At 35.1% G+C, this 20,077-nt stretch overlaps 5 protein-coding genes and 1 pseudogene across 8 annotated transcripts; 2 read left to right on the forward strand and 4 right to left on the reverse strand.

Annotated features, from left to right (window-relative positions):
* Positions 1–1,067, forward strand: part of LOC106330452 — an 11,150-nt pseudogene extending 10,083 nt beyond the window's left edge.
* A 69-nt stretch (positions 1,068–1,136) lies between these two features.
* On the reverse strand, positions 1,137–3,530 carry LOC106329084 (serine acetyltransferase 2). Of its 2 annotated transcripts, none has more exons than XM_013767669.1 (11): positions 3,414–3,530; positions 3,168–3,308; positions 2,561–2,758; positions 2,416–2,475; positions 2,253–2,348; positions 2,145–2,169; positions 1,947–2,041; positions 1,700–1,866; positions 1,545–1,618; positions 1,408–1,467; positions 1,137–1,321 (listed from the first exon to the last, which is right to left on the reverse strand). In XM_013767669.1, exons 2-11 carry the CDS (start codon positions 3,306–3,308, stop codon positions 1,269–1,271), a joined length of 969 nt encoding a protein of 322 aa, XP_013623123.1. In that variant the 5' UTR covers positions 3,414–3,530; the 3' UTR covers positions 1,137–1,268. The 2 variants fall into 2 exon arrangements, with proteins under 2 accessions (XP_013623123.1, XP_013623124.1); XM_013767670.1 differs by having other exon boundaries at positions 3,406–3,526.
* A 4,165-nt stretch (positions 3,531–7,695) lies between these two features.
* Positions 7,696–8,215, forward strand: LOC106333799 (RPM1-interacting protein 4-like). Its single transcript, XM_013772202.1, has one exon. The coding sequence runs from the start codon at positions 7,828–7,830 to the stop codon at positions 8,035–8,037; it is 210 nt and encodes a 69-aa protein (XP_013627656.1). The 5' UTR covers positions 7,696–7,827; the 3' UTR covers positions 8,038–8,215.
* Positions 8,216–8,464: 249 nt separating this feature from the next.
* LOC106330453 (putative F-box protein At1g47790) lies at positions 8,465–9,655 on the reverse strand. Its single transcript, XM_013768914.1, has one exon. It carries the CDS (start codon positions 9,653–9,655, stop codon positions 8,465–8,467), a length of 1,191 nt encoding a protein of 396 aa, XP_013624368.1.
* A 971-nt stretch (positions 9,656–10,626) lies between these two features.
* On the reverse strand, positions 10,627–11,694 carry LOC106329145 (UPF0548 protein At2g17695). Its single transcript, XM_013767753.1, has 3 exons — positions 11,446–11,694; positions 11,195–11,371; positions 10,627–11,122 (listed from the first exon to the last, which is right to left on the reverse strand). The coding sequence occupies exons 1-3, from the start codon at positions 11,502–11,504 to the stop codon at positions 10,729–10,731; spliced, it is 630 nt and encodes a 209-aa protein (XP_013623207.1). The 5' UTR covers positions 11,505–11,694; the 3' UTR covers positions 10,627–10,728.
* Positions 11,695–12,116: 422 nt separating this feature from the next.
* Positions 12,117–15,697, reverse strand: LOC106328633 (tyrosine-protein kinase FRK-like). 3 transcript variants are annotated; one of them, XM_013767115.1, is made up of 16 exons: positions 15,370–15,697; positions 15,041–15,155; positions 14,897–14,970; positions 14,691–14,801; positions 14,559–14,613; positions 14,355–14,465; positions 14,200–14,250; positions 13,839–14,011; positions 13,640–13,747; positions 13,491–13,564; positions 13,235–13,410; positions 13,049–13,144; positions 12,871–12,951; positions 12,737–12,790; positions 12,515–12,649; positions 12,117–12,414 (listed from the first exon to the last, which is right to left on the reverse strand). In XM_013767115.1, exons 1-16 carry the CDS (start codon positions 15,570–15,572, stop codon positions 12,340–12,342), a joined length of 1,692 nt encoding a protein of 563 aa, XP_013622569.1. In that variant the 5' UTR covers positions 15,573–15,697; the 3' UTR covers positions 12,117–12,339. The 3 variants fall into 3 exon arrangements, with proteins under 3 accessions (XP_013622569.1, XP_013622568.1, XP_013622570.1); XM_013767114.1 differs by having other exon boundaries at positions 14,891–14,970; positions 15,370–15,696; XM_013767116.1 differs by having other exon boundaries at positions 12,117–12,649; positions 14,891–14,970; positions 15,370–15,696.
* Positions 15,698–20,077: the final 4,380 nt, after the last annotated feature.

Raw genomic sequence — 20,077 nt, forward strand, 5'->3', positions numbered from 1 at the left:
ATCGGAAAACGGTAATAAAGAAGATATGGGTTTTAACAAAGACGTCTTATTTATGGTCGGAGAAAACGTTCAGTCGGTTACAAGGGAAACGAAGAGAGTACGACAGAAAGGAAGCCGGTGGCTCGATGAGCTACCGGAAAAGTACAACTAACGGCGAGATGAAGCAAAGGTGAAAACCCTAATCTAGCCGCCAAGTGTTAGTCAGTGATTTCGGATCCTTCTCTCGTTGTCTCCACTTTCTCTTATATAGACGTCCTGATGCTTCGTCCTTGACCAAATTTACGCCATCTTGGTGGGCCTCCTCTGCTGGGCCGAGAAGCCCGTAGGCGTCCGAGCAGCCGCTGAGCCGAATATACTTTAGTCGATGACGATCGACTAAAAGTACTCGAGAGTCAAGCCGAGAGACCTGACTCTTGAGCCGACCGATCGAGCCGTCGCTCTACCTAATCCGAGCCAGACCTTTCTATTCATCGGGCCTTGTGGGATGGTCGAATCCATCCTCTACAAGAACGTTGGGTCCTTCAGGTGTCACCATTGTGATAATCAGAAAAGATTTGATAGGAAAGGCTCGTGATGCTTGATTACAAGGTTCACGATGAGAACAGTTCCTTGTACAACACGCCTCCTTGTTTCCGGATCTACATGCGTGGTTTTGGTTTTTGGGGATCTGTTGGCGCAAGGATGGTTGGAGGAAGTGGAGAATAAGAACCAGAGGAAAGCTGAGTTGCTTTAGGATGCGATTGATGAGAGCAGAGGGTTTTTCAGGTGTACTGTGGAGAAGTCTGTGAGGTCTTTGATGAATGTTCCTTTTACGTTGGAGAAATCAGAGTGGGAAGCTGAGTTTATCGAATAAGCTGCGAATGAGAAGATGGTGCAGCCCAAGGGGCATAGATCAGTGGGAGGGTATGAGAGCTTCTGTTTACAATGCCAATGTCTTTGGCTGGAGTTGAAAAGCTTGTTGCTTTCATGAAAGAGTTCCAGGCAAGGCATGCTTGATTCTTTATCTTCTGTTTTGCTCTCTGGTGATCTTGTTTAGTATAAACTGCGAATGCTTGTGATTTGTGCTTTTTTTTTCAGTTATAATTCTTTGGCTGCAAGATTTCATGTTCAAGCAAGAATCATTTATACTATGTTGATTGGATGATAGTCTCAGTTTGTTTGAGACTGAACTTTTAGAAATCAAAATCATTTAATAAAACAACTTATTGAGAAAATGCTGAGATATTATTTATAACCCTTTGTTGATAAGCAAAAGGCAAACAAGTATCTCATGTTGCGCTGTTGGTGTGTCCGTTCTCTGCATCTCCTGATGAAACTGCTCCTGTTTTTAGAAACGCAAAAGAGCAAACACAGGGTTCAAAAAATGTTATTTCAGACTCTTGATGTTACTGTGAATGTGTAAGTCACCGTTGGGTATTGCCGCTTTGTAACCATCAGCAACATGTCGAAAGAACTCTTTAGTAGCATCTGCATGTTCATTCAGGAACAGTCACCACTAAACCCGACCGAGACAACAAGAAGAATACAAGAATCTGTGAACTCACCATGTTTCATTGCCAGAGACGGGTCTTGCTCATCAATGACCCTGATCAGTTTAGCAGGGTTTCCAGCCACCACACTTCAAAACAATCCCCCAAAAAAAGGATGTTCATTGGTTACCAAACATTCAATGATTTTTCAGATTTATTTTCTTTTATACCTATGAGGCGGAACGTCCTTTAACACAAGTGAACCTGCAGCTACCATTGCCCCAACACCTATGCTTATGTTTCCAAGTACAGTCACACAGGCTCCAAGCAATGCACCTTCACCTATTTTTGGATGACGGTCGCCAGTTTCCTTCCCGGTTCCTCCTAAAGTCACACCCTATGGAAATGAAGAATTCAGCTAAGTATTGATCCCGGAATAGACCTTGAGGGGAATGGTTTGGAGAAGAAGATGCTTACATGCAAGATGGAGACATGGTTGCTTATCACAGCGGTCTCACCTATGACCACTCCTGTTCCATGATCCAACAATATACCCTCCCCAATTTTTGCCGCTACAAAAAGTAGAACAATTTGTATAACCAGGAGTCAATGCACCTGAATCAACTAAAACACCAGAGAGGAGATTGAGAAACTGAGAAAGATCTCAAACTTTACCTGGATGTATGTCAATTCCGAAAACCTGAGGAGAAAACCCACAAGTGTAGATCAGACGTTTGAGTTGAAATTTAGTTAACCAAAAGACAAAATTATAAGCAAAACTACCTCGCTAATTCGGCTTTGCAAGGCAAGAGCTAATAGTGTCCGGCCTTGGTTCCATAACTTATGTGCAACCCTGTAAGCTTGCAACGCATGATAGCCCTGTGTACAACAGAAAAGATCCAATGTGAGAGATGTTTTAGCTCTAAAGACTCAAGTAAATAGTTACCTTCAAATGTAAAATAGCAGAGCTATAAGAGAGACAAGCAGGGTCCCGGTCTTTAAATGCCTACAATCATCGAGCCACATAAGAAAAAACAGCAACATAGATCATGTCTTCTCACATGTATTTTTAGATGAGTGTTTTTTTTTACCTGAATGTCATGGCGAATCGATCTCTGAAGGCCTTTGTCATGCATCATGACACCATTAAATATATCCAAGAGTTGAGTTGCCAACAAGGTTGGGTTTTGGAGACGGTTGGCTAGGACGAACCCTAAAGCTTGCTCTAAACATTCATGTGCTAAGATGCCAGCATACAAGAAGCTGCTCAAAATAGGCTCCTTCTCTGCCTATAACCCACAACAAACAGCAACATCTATATAAATACCACAGAACAACAATAGCACTATTCCTCATGAAACAATTTTCAAAGTTTTAAACACTCAGTCAACAAGACCAAAACATCGAAGAGCATCTCAAACATTCCATTTACTTTGTTACTGGATCAAGTCCATGTGATCAAATGGAGGAATTGTACATTCAAATGCTATGGTGGTCCGATTAAATGGCAAAGCTTTCAATGAAAGACACAAGGTTGACTTATTCTAAACCCTAATGGACACACAGTTAATACTAAAAAGACAAAAAAGGTTGTTCTGCTGTAAGATCAAATAACAAGTAAACTGAAACTGTAGATTAACACATGAAGACTCAAAACCCATAACAAGAAGCGATGATGCAGAGGAAGTAAGTGAGAACCTCAAGCTTAGCTTCTTCTCTAATAGCATCCCAGATAGGATCGTAACCAGAATCCAGCAAAACCGGGTCAAATTCCAACTTATTCGTTCCCTTAGCGTAAACGGCAATACCCATCTCGAACGGGAGCTCGTCGCCGTCCATCTATCAACCACAAGACAAGTCTTGTGATTGCTCAGAAGAGAGGTAAAGGAGGCAACTTTAAATGGATATAATGATGATAAAGAGAAACTGAAAAAACCCTTTTACTCTTTTTATTTTCTAAGAAGGTCCTCTCATTCACTCTGATTCTCCTGATGGTCGTTTTGGTGTCTCGTTGATCTCCAAAGTCTTTTGTGTTGTGTCCAATGTCCACCGCTTTGAATGGTTGTACTATATCATTTGTATTTATTTATTTTTATTTTTCTTCTTTTTGGCCTTATCTAAATCTGGTTGCGACCGGGATTGAGTCCAAGTTCGTAATGGGTGATTAGGGTCTCCTAAACAATATAATTGTTTTTTAATCAAAGAGAATATAAATCTAAACTATTAAAACAGTAACTAGATTTTGACCCGCGCTTAAAAAGCGCGGGTTTTTCTTTGGATTGTAAACAAAATTTTTGAATTTGTATTTTAAAATTGTTTTCTAATATCATGTTAAAAAGTCATATTATATTCAAAAGAAATTTTCTTAAAATTATATAATTTACCAATTAGTTTATTTAAGATTTTGTATACATGATCTTATATAACTCTCTCTTAGGCCTAGACATTTACCAGACCCGGAAATTAAACCGAAATATAGGTGCTATTTGGGTTTCGATCCATGGTAAAGTACATATTTTTCTGGACCCGCGGATCCTTGTTCGAGTCCGGATCCTACCCGAGGGTTGATTAGTACCCGAAGTACTTGAAATGTTTTGTGTAAATTAGGTATATTTGGATATTTTGAGGTATTACATATACTTTTTAATTTTGGGTTCATTTTTCCGATTACGGGTTTCGGGCAAAATTCCATATTTAAAAAACATATTTCGGGTATTGAAAAAATTTCGGTATTTTTCGGTTCCTCTGGTCAGATTTTAGGTAAATTTATGGGTCTTTTAGATATTTAAATATTTTTTTGTATTTGTTTGAGTTTTCAGGTTTTTTGGTGTTTTGGTATTTTTTAAGTTTTCGGGTACTTCAAATTTTTCGGGTCTTAAATACCCAAACTAATCCATTCCCATTTTTTAACACATCCAGTCCCGTTACATATCCAAAAATTATAGGTGTTTTACAGGTATTTGAATTATGAACCCGAACATATCGGAACCCGAAAGAACCGACCTGGACACATACCAGAAATTTTCAAATACCTAGTTATGTCCAGATTTTTAGGATCAGAAGAACTCAGACCCGAAAGAAACCGATTTGTACCCGACTCGAATGCCCTAACCTACTCTTTGATTATTTTTGTGTGCATTTTATAAGACCTTAAGATTTATTTAGCAGATTTTTTTGGCTAATTTAATAGTATAGATTTGTAAGGTTTTTAATAATTTTTAAATTTATCTTAAATAACATTTTTTATTATAATTTTTTTATAGAGAATAATTTAATGTAAAATATATAATTTTGTTTTTAACAGGTGGTTACTTAAGTTTTTTTTATTAAATTTGATTTTGTAAAATATTTGGAACTATATAATGTAAGATGACATAGTATAATATAACGTATGATATATGTTAACTTTTAAATAAGTTTCAAAATATATTAATTGGTTTAGAAGTCGATAGTATAGGAATGATATTGTTTTGGTTCGTGGGTTAGTCGACCAAAATAGTTGTATTGTTAGCAAATTGTCCAAGTAAGATTACCGTAATATTTGATAAATAATATGGTTAACTCACTAAAGGAAAGGAGTAAAAGTTGGTATATACGGTGTAATGTTATAGACTAACATTTTGTTACAAAAATATAAGGTAAGACCAAAAAAATAGGTAAGTCTAGTGAAAGAGTCCAAACAACATTTTATAAGTAGATTTTTTAGAACTCCTTCTCTTTTAATAGTATTGATACACTTTGAATTTAATCCTGAGTTTTTCTCAGTAATTACAATCATATGTCACTGTTTGCTACACAGTCGTTTTGTACAAAAAAATTCACCTAAACATTATGTTTTCTACACCGCAATATTCACGGGTTTTTCTCGACTTATGCTATATTGTTTCGGCCTTTGGGCTTATTACATATTCGTGGTCCAGATCATAAACAATTTTTCTATTTTTCCGATCCAAAATATTTTCGTATGCGATCTGCAGCTCAGTTTGCAAAGTCAAGTGATAAATAATATAAAATGTTTACATAATCTATAAATAATTTCTAAAACAAAGGTTTAAATATGAGATATGTCATAGAAATAGGTTTATAGTAATATCACTTGCCTCTGCAAATTAAAAAACTATGTTATTTGCCACGTAATATAAACTTCTCAATTTTGACAACGAAGAAGCAACATTCTTTTATACATTAATTATTGGAAAGAAAATATGTCCTATAATACAGTTTTCTAGATAATCACACGGTATAATATTATTCAAATTTGTGAGATAGTTGTTATATGATTTTATGTAAGTTAGTATTATAAAAGAGATGTAATTATATTTTTATATGCTTACAAAATCCAACCTAATTTTATTGTTTTCATCCCAAAATACAAGACCGTTCTAAAAACGATTCCTAAATTTTTGTTTATTTCAAAACAAAACAACATCCTAACTTTTTTTCCTAATTCTACGTAGTCACCATATCAAAAAAAAGGAATGCATTAACGCAATCATCAAATTATGTTTTAGAAACTTATAACCCACGTATTGTATCTTTAAAGATAGTATATTCTATTTTTTCCTTACTAATGTATTTGTTTTAAAAATTATCAATTTAAAATTTTATTGAGCATAATCAACTTTAAATCCGAATATTAATATTATAGTTTCATAAAACAAACATCAAAGAGAGGGAAACAAACACACTGTGACACACAATATTGGTTTGAAGAAAAGAGTTCGATTTATTTCATAAAAAGTTTATCAGCTAAAACTTAAAAGGTTATATAATGTACATGGATCTTATATAATTGTTCTATCAGTTTTGACCTTTCTGGAGCTAATTCAAAACAAGAATCGAATACATAAATGAAAACCATGATTCTATTTCTTCCACAAAGTTAAGGCTATGTGATTAAAAATTAAAATGGCAAAGACAGAAACAAGATATCAAAGGGATAAGTCAAACGATAATGAATTTATGAAATGTGAAACTTACCCAATGAAGGTCGCGGCTGGGTTGTTTGTTATTTGATTTGAATTCCTAAAGCATTTTCTTTGACTTGTCTTCGCTTTATTGCTTTCTTTTAAGGATGTTGATCTTTATGAGTGATAAACAAGATTTGAGACTGTGGAAGCACCGTAATGGTTAAGCTTTAAAAGCTTCTATACCAAGATCTATGTTTGAATCCTAGACTATGCAATTTTTTGCATATTGATATATTAGACAATTACGGAGACTACGGAAGAAAGATTTACGAGATGCTTTTTTTTTTATTTTGAACTAATGAGTTTGAGCTTTTCTTGGAAATCAATGGACAGAAGTCTTGTATATTTGGGCTGGTAACTTGACATTGTCGATTGTAGGCGATCCGGTCCATCTTGTAAACAAAATGCTTCGCCGGTCTTCTATTGGGCCTTTACACTGGTTTGATCTTGATTAACTTGAGTGATAGCTAGCTAACATTCTTTTATTTTTATTTTTTTGTACTTGTTTTGTCTGGTCATGGCTCCTTTGACGTGATGAAAAGTTCGACGTCTTGCAACTCAAGTTCGGTCAAGTCGGGTTCATCTTCTTGAAGCTGCTTGTTGGGACAAGGCTCGATATGTTCCAACTCTGGATTCGGCTTTGGTTCTTTAAACTTGATTTGGATGTCTTCATCAAAGGGTTGAGCATTTGACTGGTGGGTCACCGCCTCAAGTGTAAGTCCTGAGCTAAAATGGATGAACTAGGATTCAAAGTGCCTTATCATTACGGGCCTACAAAACCCTACGGTCCAGGAACACCTAACTGTATGTGGAAACCCAAATGAGATTCTCTTTATTTGGATGAGAGGACAAAGTTAAGGGATATATACAAGGAGTGCATCATTCATTCATTTGGGTCTAGACTTATATAAAACCTCGACAGGGAAAGTAGAGAAGTATCTGCTGAGGAATAGGGATAATGAAATGGGAAGCTTGTGATCTACGTCATTAAAGAAACATAAATACTTGTATATCACGGCATGCAAATGAAGAAACAAATCAGCTATGGATATGGAAGTGCTATAATTAGATTTCTTACTCGGAAATGCCAACCATTTTGTACCTCTGAAAGATTGTAATTTTATAGGACATTAAAAGAGAGAAGGCAATAGAATATTCTACCGTGTCTGAAACGAGTCCAATTCGTAGGAAGCTTTCAAAGACAATCCTAATTATCTGTTTATTTTTTTAATCTCTTTCTTCTTTCTTCTTTTTCAGTTTTTCCATTATAAAAACTTCATCGTGGGTCAGAACCTCTAAACAAAATCATCAACTCGTCTAAGAAGAAGAAGAAAAGGTTTTATATATTTTTCCAAGAGATTAAAGATTGTTAACTTTCTCGAACCAAAATGGCATCAAACGACGCTGGAAGGCCGTTGCCAAAATTTGGGGAATGGGATGTGAATGATCCGGCGACGGCGGACGGATACACGGTGATATTCAGCAAAGCCGGTGAAGATAAAAAGACGGGACGGAGTTCGACCAAGACAAATTCTCAGAGGAAACAAGACGGTGATAAACCAGCGGTCAAGAAATGGCTCTGTTTTACCTTCTCTTGATTTTGTATTAAACTCTAATCTAATCCTAAGAGAGAGTTTAGCTTTGAGCCTCTGAGAACTTTTAGTCATCTAATACAAAAGATTCTGCCTTTTTGTTTTCTTATGATGTATTTATGCATTGGCTAATAATATGCATAGAATCAACAAAACTTGTAGTTCTTGATATGTGATTAAAGAATGAAAAGATTTAATGAAATGATAATGTTGAATGATTTGGTCTGCAAGTTTATAAAACAATGTCTTGCAAGGGTTTAGTGGGAATAGGAGAAAATCATTGTGTTCTGTAAAGAACATCGGCCGCATTTGCCTCCAAATATTGTTGGGTTTAGGGGTTTTGCCCATAAACTTGTACAAACAGTAAAGAAGACGTTTTACCAAAACAAAAAAAAACAGTAAAGTAAAGTATACTATATTTATTCGCAAGATTCTAATCTAAGATCGACGGATTTACGATTTGCCCCGAGCCAGTCCTTTTTGCTTGGTTACAAAGTGTTGCAAAAGCCTTTAGACTGTCAATGTGATTCGGGAAAGTATGGAGCGCATACATCGATCTGTCTACGTCTTCAACTTCACTATTGACAGATCCATTGTCTGCTAATCCTTTAAATTCAAATCTTCTACAGGTGTTTCTCACCGGATCGCATAATAAAATATAAAACGATTGACTAAACCTGTCTGGTGCATAAATAAACTCACCAGCATGAGTGAAACCTTTCAGGTTTAAACCGTTTGTCACACTCATCAGATCACGACAGCCAGTACCAAAAGGCGAAAGAAAGTGTTGACTCGACCACTTGTGTCTCTGTGCATCCTCCAAAATCCAGAAGCCTCTTTCAATATTTCTGTTACAACAAGCTAACCTTCCCTTATAAGTTACTAGCCGACGACCAGTAAAGTTGCATGGTAGTTCTATCATATGGAACTTTTCAGATCTGACATCAAAGCTCATCATAACCATATGAGATCTCCGAGAAGAATAGGCTAGATAATATATAACACCCTCGACGCATCGCCCGTAAGTAAACACGGAAGTAGAATGCGCCTGGTTAGTTCCGACCCTTCTCCACGACCATGATATTAGATCTGATCCCAGTGTAAGAACTTGGCACTTGTGGAAGGTCCTGTTACGGGGAATGCACATTACTTTGTGTTTACGTTCAATGGGATCATATCCTAAAAACAGTATTGTGTCGTTCGAGCTCGGTAATAAATTCGGTAAAACTAAGAATTGTCTCGTGCAAGGGTTCCAAGCTATCAGCTTGTCTGATTTATGAAAGCAGATCAAGGCATGCACTGATTCTGTCGATGACCAGTGACTACAATTTTCTGGGAGTTTCGTCTGATCAAAAGACAGAGAAGTAGAAAAGTAGGACCTGTTAGAGTTCTGAGGAATCGAGGAAAAAAATAAGTTGTCATCTTTTTGGAAACAGATTTGAAGGCTTTGCGTTTGGAATAAGTTGATGAAATATGGATCGGTGATGATCGATGACCAAAGCTTGGACACGCAGCTAAACTTGGCAACAGATTTCTCCGGCAGTCTTAAGAGTATCTCTGTGGTTAGATCGATAGGAAAAGAGGAGGAGGAGGAGGTTGATGATCTTCTTTTCTTTTGCTCCATGTTCTGTAGTAACCCTATTTTGATCATAGGAGACTCCTTTATATACAATCAAAACTAAACCTAGAAAAGGCAAAAACACAAAAACTTTTAACTTTTATTTTACGTAGAAAGGAAACACTCCAAAAACCTTAGAAAATCGTAAACTCATGACGAGTTGGACTGTTTGAGATATTTGATGTTTGTGGGTGTCTCATGATAACGTTTCAACCATGATGTTAGAACAAAATTTTATAAGCCTACTTGAATTAATATAACTATAATTACTGTAAATAAAACTAGAAGATTTTAGTGTTGGTTTGGGTAGTTGGGGGAGTATAGAGAAGTCAACCTGACAATCAGTGATATTTTATGACTAACTGTATCGCCCAAGAGTCGTACTTCCATAAACAACAGTCTCTATGCAATCTCTTCAACAAGTTGTGCTAAAAAGATTATGCATCATCCATAAGAACTTCTGTTCAATAATATATATGAGAGTTTTTCTAAGCGAACACACAAAGCCCTTACATTACTTTTGAGAATTTCTTCTGAAGACACCTTTTCATCATCTCAGTGCTCTCATACTTAACAAAGCATAAGAGCACTAGAGTATTTGACTATTTGTCTTTATTATCTAAAGCACCAAAAATTAACTTCCTGTTTTTGAATATCGGAATCAAAAGTGATATTTTATTTTGTTTGTAAATTTGTAATTTACTAGAGTTTTTTTGGAGAAAAACTTCCAATCCTAAAAGATTTCACTAAATGCAATTAAGTCTAATAAAGATAAGGAGCTTATTTGTCTCAAAATTTATATCCGTCTCAAAATTTATATCCCAAACAATCGATATCCATTGTTAAAAAAAAATCACTGTAATAGTGTGTTTAGGGGATAACGGGCTATATTGGCAAACCATAGTCTATCTATCTACTTGGCCCCTACAAGTAGTAATGTGAGATTCAGATGTTCAAGCTAGATGATGGTTGTATCATAAGAACCACCAGAACTGAGCAGAGCAGTGCTTGAAATTGAACAAAAGATGCAACATGTTTTATACAACTGAAATAACTTCATTTTTTTTTTTTTTTCAGTTTCAAGATGATGAAGAAGCACTACTAAGATGTTTAAGGACAGCATCAGAAGAATGATGAGCAAAGTGCTTCTGCCTAAGCTTGACATAAGGATAACCAAGGAAGGACAAGAAAAGAGCTGGCTTCGACAAGGACGTTATCTCATACCACACTTTACCATCTCCGTCCAGCTCAATCGAAAACCGCTCTTCTCCAGCTAGTAAATGCCCCTCAAGAGTGCCGCTCCCGTACCCGAAATGCGCAGGGCCTCTTCTAGACTTCTTGCTTTCGTCGACGTAAGCCACTTGAAGAGGAAGCATCACCCAAGGAAGAACCTCTTTCACGCAGACACAAAACTTTTTGCCGGTTTCAACTGGTGTGTTGGGATCAACAAATGCCCAATCCATACCAAAGTGCCTGGCAACAAAAGAGATTCATTTTCTTGATTTTACATCAATTGAGATGAAGATGAGTAAAGAAAAACATTACTTCCAGTTCTGAAGAGCTTTCTTCCCCTTCTCGTAACTCTCTTTACCAGAACCAACTAAGACGCGAGAGTGATTGATCAAGAACCCATCTTTACTGACTTCTGAATCTTCCTTTAGTTTGGATACTGATCTAGAAGAAGCTCCTCTGTACTTGTTGTCGTAATTGAAAGTTCCTGACCTGAAGTTTTGAAATCACACACTAACATAGAGAGACTTTTTTTGGTTGCAAAGATATGAATTTGATGATCTTACTTGTTGATGACTTGTTGCTGTTGCTCGGTAGATGGACGGCCCCAGCTCAAGAACACCATCTCTTCCACTAGAGTTGAAGCAGACCCACAAACAATCACCGGATAAATAACACTGTAAATAGCGAGAACCACTTGTTTTCTTGAAATTAGAATTTTTTTAAAGAAAAAAATCGAAAATTAGAGATATTTCGAATTCGGGAGTGATCAGAGAGACGTGAAGAGAGGAGAGACTGTACGCTTCACAAATCAGAAGTGCGGGTGTTTTTTGTATCTCAACACGAGTTTCGGGATAGGACTGTGCCGTTTCTTGGCATACCGAACAGCACGGTGTTCCATCATGAATTTCTAAAACGACGGATTAGCCGAACGGGCGAAGATGGTCCTAAAATGATCAGGGATAATAATATGTTGTTACTTTTGTAAATAACTTACTTCAAGCTTCAATGTTTTTGTCCAAATTCGAAATGAAGTTACTCAACTAATGAAATAGTTGTGCAGCTTTGTATCAAGTAGTTAAAAAAAAGGTCACTACATAACCAATCTCGATATTTGAGTTGGGCACATAACACGAGCTTGGACTCTTGGTCAAGCTCGAGCCGGATCTTTAAGTGGTAGACATGAGTGGAATCTTTGTAACATCTAAAACTAGGTGAAGAAAATGATTTAGTCAAATGAATACGCACCCTTTTTTTTTTATATAAAGTAAAGAAGGTGTAAAGTGTTTTCTAACGTAGAACTAGAAAGGAACCATCAAAGAGCAACTAAAAGGAGAACACACTCTCTAAGGTCAAACTGGGACCTTCTCCACTAGCCACACCAACCAACTAAAAGAAAGAGAGGAAAAAAAACTGTACACTTCAAAATGCAAAAGAGTTATCCTTGAAACTGATCAGAACTAGTAACGGGACTTTTTGAGGGCTTGTAAGAAACCAAGACGCTGCTTGTCCTTGCCTGAGTCTTCATCTCCAACCTGCTTGTTTTTTCACAACCACATCCTACTCTGATAAATCTCGCCTCTCTAAGGGATTTTCATTTTTTAACTCGGATCATCACGACGGTACGACGTTTACCTCAATCATTATCTGTTGAAGCATTTCTATGATTTCCTCAAAATCTGGTCTTTCTTTTGGGTCTTGCTGCCAGCATCTCTCTAGGAGTCCCTTCACTTTTGGGTGTGTCTTCTTTGGAATCTTCGGTCTAAGCCCCTGAGAAACAAAACAAAAGAATTCAATTTAGCCTCTAGAGGAATAGCCAAAAAAAACTTGAATGCAACGATTCTTAAAATGCAATACCTTCTGAACAACACCAACAGCCGCTTGAAGCGGAGTCAAGAAAGCATATGGGATCTGTTTCCATTTACAGAAATACACAATACACATCAGTAAGCATGAACGTTCCAAAGAAAGAATGACAAGCAGACTCTTACATCACCAGTCAAAAGTTCCCATAGCACTATCGCATAACTGAACACATCTGCTTTGTGACTGTATGGTTTGTGTTCAATAACCTGGATTTCACAATTATATTGTCAAAGTAAGAAACTGAGAGATTAAACAGAGGAGAGAGAGAGTCAGATCAATATATTTGAGGTACCGATTCATTACCTCTGGAGCCATCCATCGATACGTCCCTGTTTCAGCAGTCATTACCCCTGATTCGATCTGTACTCTGGCAACTCCAAAATCAGCAACCTTAACAAGCTGCTCAAAATTATCCAAAGATCAGAACAGGGTAATAAAAAGAGTTTATCAAATGGATGACTTTTTAAGAGATTTGGTAGCAAATCTTACTCCATTTTCATCCATAAGAAGGTTTGCAGTCTTAAGGTCCCTGTGAATGATATTGTTTTGATGCAGATAGCACATCCCTTTTGCAACATCAAGTGCAACTTTAAGTAAAGTTTGAAGTTTGAAAGCGCATTTCTGTTTGTGCAAAAAATCATAAATGCTCCCCCGAGACATAAACTCTGTTACAAAGATAAAACTCGTCAACTTAGATGGCATGTCTTGGTGCATTACCACTCAAAATTCACTATTACGATCTTACCAGTCACAATACAGAGGGTCGGAGATCTTGTGCATGCACCCAAAAACTGAACAACGTTTTTATGTCTTACTTTCCTATAAACAGTACAAAAAAAAATTAGTCACAAATTGACACTGAGAACAATGAAAAGAACTACATTGCACACCCACCTCATAATATAAACTTCTTGAGAGAATTCTCTAAGCATCTCTGTGTTCACACGCTCAGGCCTAAGAAATTTGATAGCAACTTCCTGACTGCAATAGGTGCCTTTATGCCTGGATTGCCATCAAAATAACATATTACCGTAACTTCTAAACAAAAAAAGTTACAGCTTTGTAAAAACAGCTTACAGAACAATAAACTCACAGATCCCCATATGAACCAGATGCCACTTTCTTTTCAATTTTGAGCTGTTTCAAGTCAATATCCCACTCGTCAGTTCCGTCCGTGGGTATTTCAATGCAGGCGGGTATCAGCTCGTCGCTTGATTTTTCATGCTCAAAGAAAGCAATAGACTTCTGTCTTGAACCAGGTTGATCCTGTAGAAGACAGACAGCGGCAAATATAGGCGACCAACTGACAACCGATTGAAGCAAAACATATCAACAAGGAAAGAAGGTACAGAGTCACATTGAGGTAGGGAATTTTCTAATGATGTATAGCGTTGCAGCCTCCAAATTCAATTTGAGATGAGAAATGTTAAGAAAAATTAAGATATGGAAAATACCTTAAGCTTCAGTATCTCCTTGCTTAATGCATCTTTTAAACCATCTGTTTCCTGCAAATCCAAATATGCTAAAGTTTATTAAAGAGCTTAGTGGTGATAACAAATAAAAGTTACAGGTAGGTAGCATATGATGCTTTAAAAAGCTAAAATCATACCTCTTGAGACCAACCATCAACAACAAAGACATCCAAAGAAAAGCCATCCGCAGTGGAGAAAGCATGAGCCTCCTGAATATTCAATCCAAGCTCACCAAGCAGGGAAGTCAGCTGAAAAAGAAAATGGATGAAATAACGAGCCTCCCTCTACATGGCAGCCTGTAACGAAGCATCAAAATAGTGGTGGTTAAAAGCAGAACGAACCTGGCTAAGGAGTTTAGGCTTATCGATGGTTGAAAAGGTGATCTCATGCATTGGTCTGCAAAGTAGGTAGCAAAAACAAAAGTTAAAAACATAATGAACAAAGATAAACAAAAATATAACAAGAAATCTCACCGAGTAGCCAATGGTGCATTAACAGCACTATCAACATCTTCAACAATTTTACTACCCAGAGTTATAGCCTCAAAATTTGGAGAAGAGCCAAAAGTTGGAGGTGCAAGAACCCTTTAAATACAACAAGAAAGAAAGAAAGAAAAAAAGAAGTTGAAAATGGGTTTAGGATCGATCTCAGTTAAGAGAGAAACCCCTTTTACCCCTGCCTGTTTGGGTGGCTAGAGCTTTGGGCATCTTCCTCCAACGTAGGGTCAGTGTCAACAGATATTCTGGGAGAAACCTGCAACAAAGAGTGCAACAGAAACCAATTAACACAGTCAGATAGAATGAACTCAAAGCTTTAATATTACCTGTACACTACGAACTTCAAAGACAGGCCTAGCAGCAGGATCTTCAGCCAATCTCAACAACCTTTGATGCGTGAGAACATCTTCTGCCCTCTCAACTTTAACATCCAGAGCATATCTGTAAATACCAGAAAACTCCATTCAACTGATCGTTCTTGGGTCAAGACACGTGTTAAGAAACCAAAAGATTATCACTTTGTTTTTTGTCAACAGACATATTCACTTCAGGATCGGTCGCTATCGTAAAACACAATCCCTAGAAACGAAAACTGAATACTTTAAAACCCTTATCCTAAAAATTCCAATTGATACAAAAACCCTAATCAATGTACCGAACAGGAAGGCGATTGAAATGTTGCCAGAGTTGATCCTCGAAATCAGGCAGAGTGTCCTCTTCGTACTTAGATTCTTGGAGTCGCTGTAAAATCTCACCGTAGACATCGAGCTTCATCCGGTAGTGTCTAGGGTTTTCCTGGGACGGCGACGCCACGACGGCTCTGCTTCCGCAACTCTCCGACTCGTATGTGTTCGTCATGACGATCTACAAGATTCAGCAACGGTAACTGCGCAGGATTGAGAGGTACGGAACTGAAGAAAAAAGATCTTCAGAGAGATTCTTTAAAATAAACGCGAAACAGAAAAAAAAAGAAAAGGATTAATTAGAGACAGAGGGAGTGTGAGTGAGAGAGAAACGTTACGGTGTGTTACACGTTGGAAATATCCACGTCATTTAGTGGGGACCACGTTGTCTGAGTCACAAGATTCCCACTAGTCCTTTTTCTTTTTCCCAAAGTGGATTGGATTGGATGGATACCCGGAGGATTGTGTGGTGTTTGTATTCTTTATTTTTTTTCCACATAAAGTAAACTTTTAAATGATGTCATTACTCCAAAAATACAACTTGGTGTTTGATGATGCCTTCATGAATTATGATTAGTTGATTATTATAACTCAAAAGGGCAAATCTCCAAAATAGCACATTTCTAAGTTTATATCACAAAAATAGCACTCAAACACTAAAATGACCAAAATAGCACCTTTTTAAGTTTATCCTTTGAAAATTTTAATTTTTTTATTTTTCAAAATTTGAAATCTTATCCCCAAAACCTCATTTCTCAACTCTAAACCCTAAACCCTAAACTATAAACCCTAAACCCTAAAATCTAAACCCTAAACCATAAACTCTAAACTCTAAACCCTAAATCTTAAACCCCATATCCTTTGACTCTAAACTCTAAATTTGTGACTTTTGATAAAACATTAAGTGCTATTTTTGTGACTTTTGACTTTGAGTGTTAGTTTGGGAACATAAACTTGATTTAGCGCTATTTTTGTCTTTTTCTCTACTCAAATGTCTGTATTTTATATTCACAATTCATAATGCAAAGTCGCAATTGACATATGTAAATACTTTCCAGATTTGTAAAATATTTTTTTTCTCAAAGTGTCCTAATCGCTTCAGTGATTCTTAAAAGGTAGTTGGAGTTAAATAATTTATGTTTACTATTTAAATTTTGCTATACCTACTATTCTTTATCGTACTCAGAGGCTACACATAAATCAACACTTTTGAGAATAACTGGTTTGGCTGAAGGGACTTCTTGAAGATTTCGAAATCACTTCATCCCAACCAATTACACGTATGCCCTTTTTCAAAAAAAAAAAAAAAAACCAATTACACTTCAATACTCCATTGTGATGACCTGATAATCAACCAGTCATGTACATTGCACCTAACTCTGTTTTTCGTCAAAAGACAAAACACATTAAAATTGACTACTACTACATCAATACAAGTTCAACCAGGGCTGGTTTAAGAGACATGGCAATGGGGTGCGGGCTCAGGGCCCCAACTTTATTTTAGCATAAATAGTACTAGGATAAGACTTACGTCTTGCGCAGGATGAGTCTATTTGTATATATTATCGATAATTTTTTTTATATATTTGATCATTTTATTTATACATATACAATATTTTTCGTTTTTATTATATAATTTATTTCCGATGGATCTGATCAATTTTTATTAAAAATTATGAAACAAAACTATAATTAATATATCATGGGTTGATCGGATTATACATTAAACAAATTATGACATAAAAACCTTATTTTTTCCATCGAACACATTCTTGAAAAAGTGAACAGTATTGTTTCCACAGTTGAATTATTTTGACTTTTATCTTCCATATGGTTTTGAAAGCTTTCAAATCAACCATCGATTTGATACATGTCATTTTAATGTTTTTAATCGTATACTTAAAGAAAACTTACATTTTTGTAATTTAAAGTCGTTTTAAAAAATTCAAAATATAACATATAAGAAAAAAATTAACATATAAGAAAAATATAACATATAAGGTGTCTTCATTTTTTTATTTTAAAGTTGTTTTTTAAAAAAAATATAACATATAAGGTTTCTTCATTTTTGTAATTTAAAGTCATTTTAAAAAATTCAAAATATAACATATAAGAAAAAAATTAACATATAAGAAAAATATAACATATAAGGTGTCTTCATTTTTTTATTTTAAAGTTGTTTTTTAAAAAAAATATAACATATAAGGTTTCTTCATTTTTGTAATTTAAAGTCGTTTTAAAAAATTCAAAATATAACATATAAGAAAAAAATTAACATATAAGAAAAATATAACATATAAGGTGTCTTCATTTTTTTATTTTAAAGTTGTTTTTTAAAAAAAATATAACATATAAGGTTTCTTCATTTTTGTAATTTAAAGTCATTTTAAAAAATTCAAAATATAACATATAAGAAAAAATCTAATTTTTTATTATATGGTTAATGTGACTGTTTAAATTTTTTAATAATATAAAATTAAACAAAAATGAAGAAGGATGCAAAAATTGTTATGAAATCTTTATTATTCATAATCATTAATTGCCATATATATGTAAATCATATTAGGTAATTCCGTAGCTTTTATTTAAGGAAAAAATACATACTTCTTATATTTTAGGTTAATATAATGTTCTCTAGTGTTATATAATTATGGAAAAACGGGACAACGTTAGATTAAACTATAGTTTATAATAGGAAAACTTACATTTTTGTAATTTAAAGTTGTTTTAAAAAAATTAAAATATAATATATAAGAAAAAATCCAACATATAAGAAAAATATAACATATAAGGTTTTCTCATTTTTGTATTTTAAAGTCGTTTTAAAAAAATATAACATATAAGGTTTTCTCATTTTTGTAATTTAAAGTCATTTTAAAAAATTCAAAATATAAAATGTAAGAAAAAATCTATTTTTTTTTATTATATGGTTAATGTGATTGTTTAATTTCTTTTAATAATATAAAATTAGACAAAAATGAGGAATGATGCAATTTTTTATCAAATCTATATTATTCATAGTCACTAATTGCCATATATATATGTAAATCATATTAGGTAATTCCGTAGTTTTTATTTAAGGAAATAATACATACTTCTTATATTTTAGGTTAATATAATGTTCTCTAGTGTTATATAATTATGGAAAAACGGGACAACGTTAGATTAAACTATAGTTTATATTAGGTGCTCTAGAATTCTTAGAAAAAAGATTTAGAAGGCATTTAGATGTGCCACATAAGCAAGAAGTCTTTTTTAATTAATACAAAATTGATGTTACATCTTTTCAAATGCTTCTCAATTAATATGTAGGGGATTAGTAAGGAGTCTATTTTATAATAAAAAAATAGGGATAAGGGATTGGGCTTTCTGCGGGATGGACCGAAACGGTTCATGCGGGATGGACCGAAACGGTTCATGCGGGATGGACCGAAACGGGTTATGCGGGATTACATTGACCCGCATTTTTTCTTCATTTCTTATTTTATCTGAAAAAAACGAGAAGGAGAGTGAGAAGAAAGTGATTCTTGTGACTTTCCCCCCAGAAAACATAAGGAGTTCCGGCAATGATGATTCGAGCTCCGGCGATGATGACTCCAGCTCCAGCGATGACGATTCGAGCTCTGGTGGTGTTTTGATTTGGGTTTCTCTTTTTATTACACACAACTATGAATTGCTTTATTACAATGTAATATTTCTTGTTTAAGTTGATTGGTTTTGTTTTCAGTACTGTGAAGTTTTGTTTTTCTTAAATTAAATTTGGTTACAATAGTGTTGTTTAGGAGAAAAGTTATTTGTATATCACGTTACTTGTATAATTTGGCAAAATGATTCACGATTTTTTTTTGCAATCCAAATAATTAAAAAGAGAGATGATTTGATACTTGAGTCAAATTATTACAAAGACAACAACTCAATCAGATTCAAACTTAACAAAAGCTTATGCTGATAACAAAAGAAGGTTTTTAACTCAAGAACGCAAACACAAACGGAGCTTTGTGGCATTAATTTTGATAAGGATTTATTGAAGCTTAATGAGCTCTCCTCAACTTTCTTACACAACTCTTCTACTTGAATATTCATGAAAAAAATTGTAGCAGGCGGTTTGATAAAGAGGCGTTCCGCGTGACGGCCAGCGAAAACCTATATATTCTGCGGTACGGGGTTGGACCGACATTTTGAAAATCGCAGTCCGTGCAGGACAGGTCCGCTGTGACCCGCTCGACGACTAAACCGCCGCGGTATGGGACGTAACAGGATGGGTAAACTTGTTTGACATCTCTAATCTTTACTATATCATTCTCAGAAACCTGACAGTCAGCAAGAAGAAAATTTTATAATCCGAAGGAAAAAAGAATCAAGTGACTGTTATGAAATAACTTATAATTTATAGTATCGTGAAATTTAAATAAGAGTAGAATTTAATACCCGTAGGAAGCAAATAACACTAGTATAAGGGAGATAGTTTATTATAAGAAGGAAGAAGAAAATGTAATGATTCTTTGATGAATTACTCTTGTTCTTGTTTATGGTGTACAAAAGAGTGAGATGAGTGATGGTATTTATAGTGAACAACAATACATAAAATAACAAAGATAGTGCTTAATTTGGTAAATGAGTGGGTGATCATAGTGTTTGATGAGTAGATGATCATAGTGCTTGAGTTGGTAAAGGAGTGGA

The sequence above is a fragment of the Brassica oleracea genome, chromosome C3 (assembly GCF_000695525.1).
Source record: "Brassica oleracea var. oleracea cultivar TO1000 chromosome C3, BOL, whole genome shotgun sequence".
NCBI classification, from domain to species: domain Eukaryota; kingdom Viridiplantae; phylum Streptophyta; class Magnoliopsida; order Brassicales; family Brassicaceae; genus Brassica; species Brassica oleracea.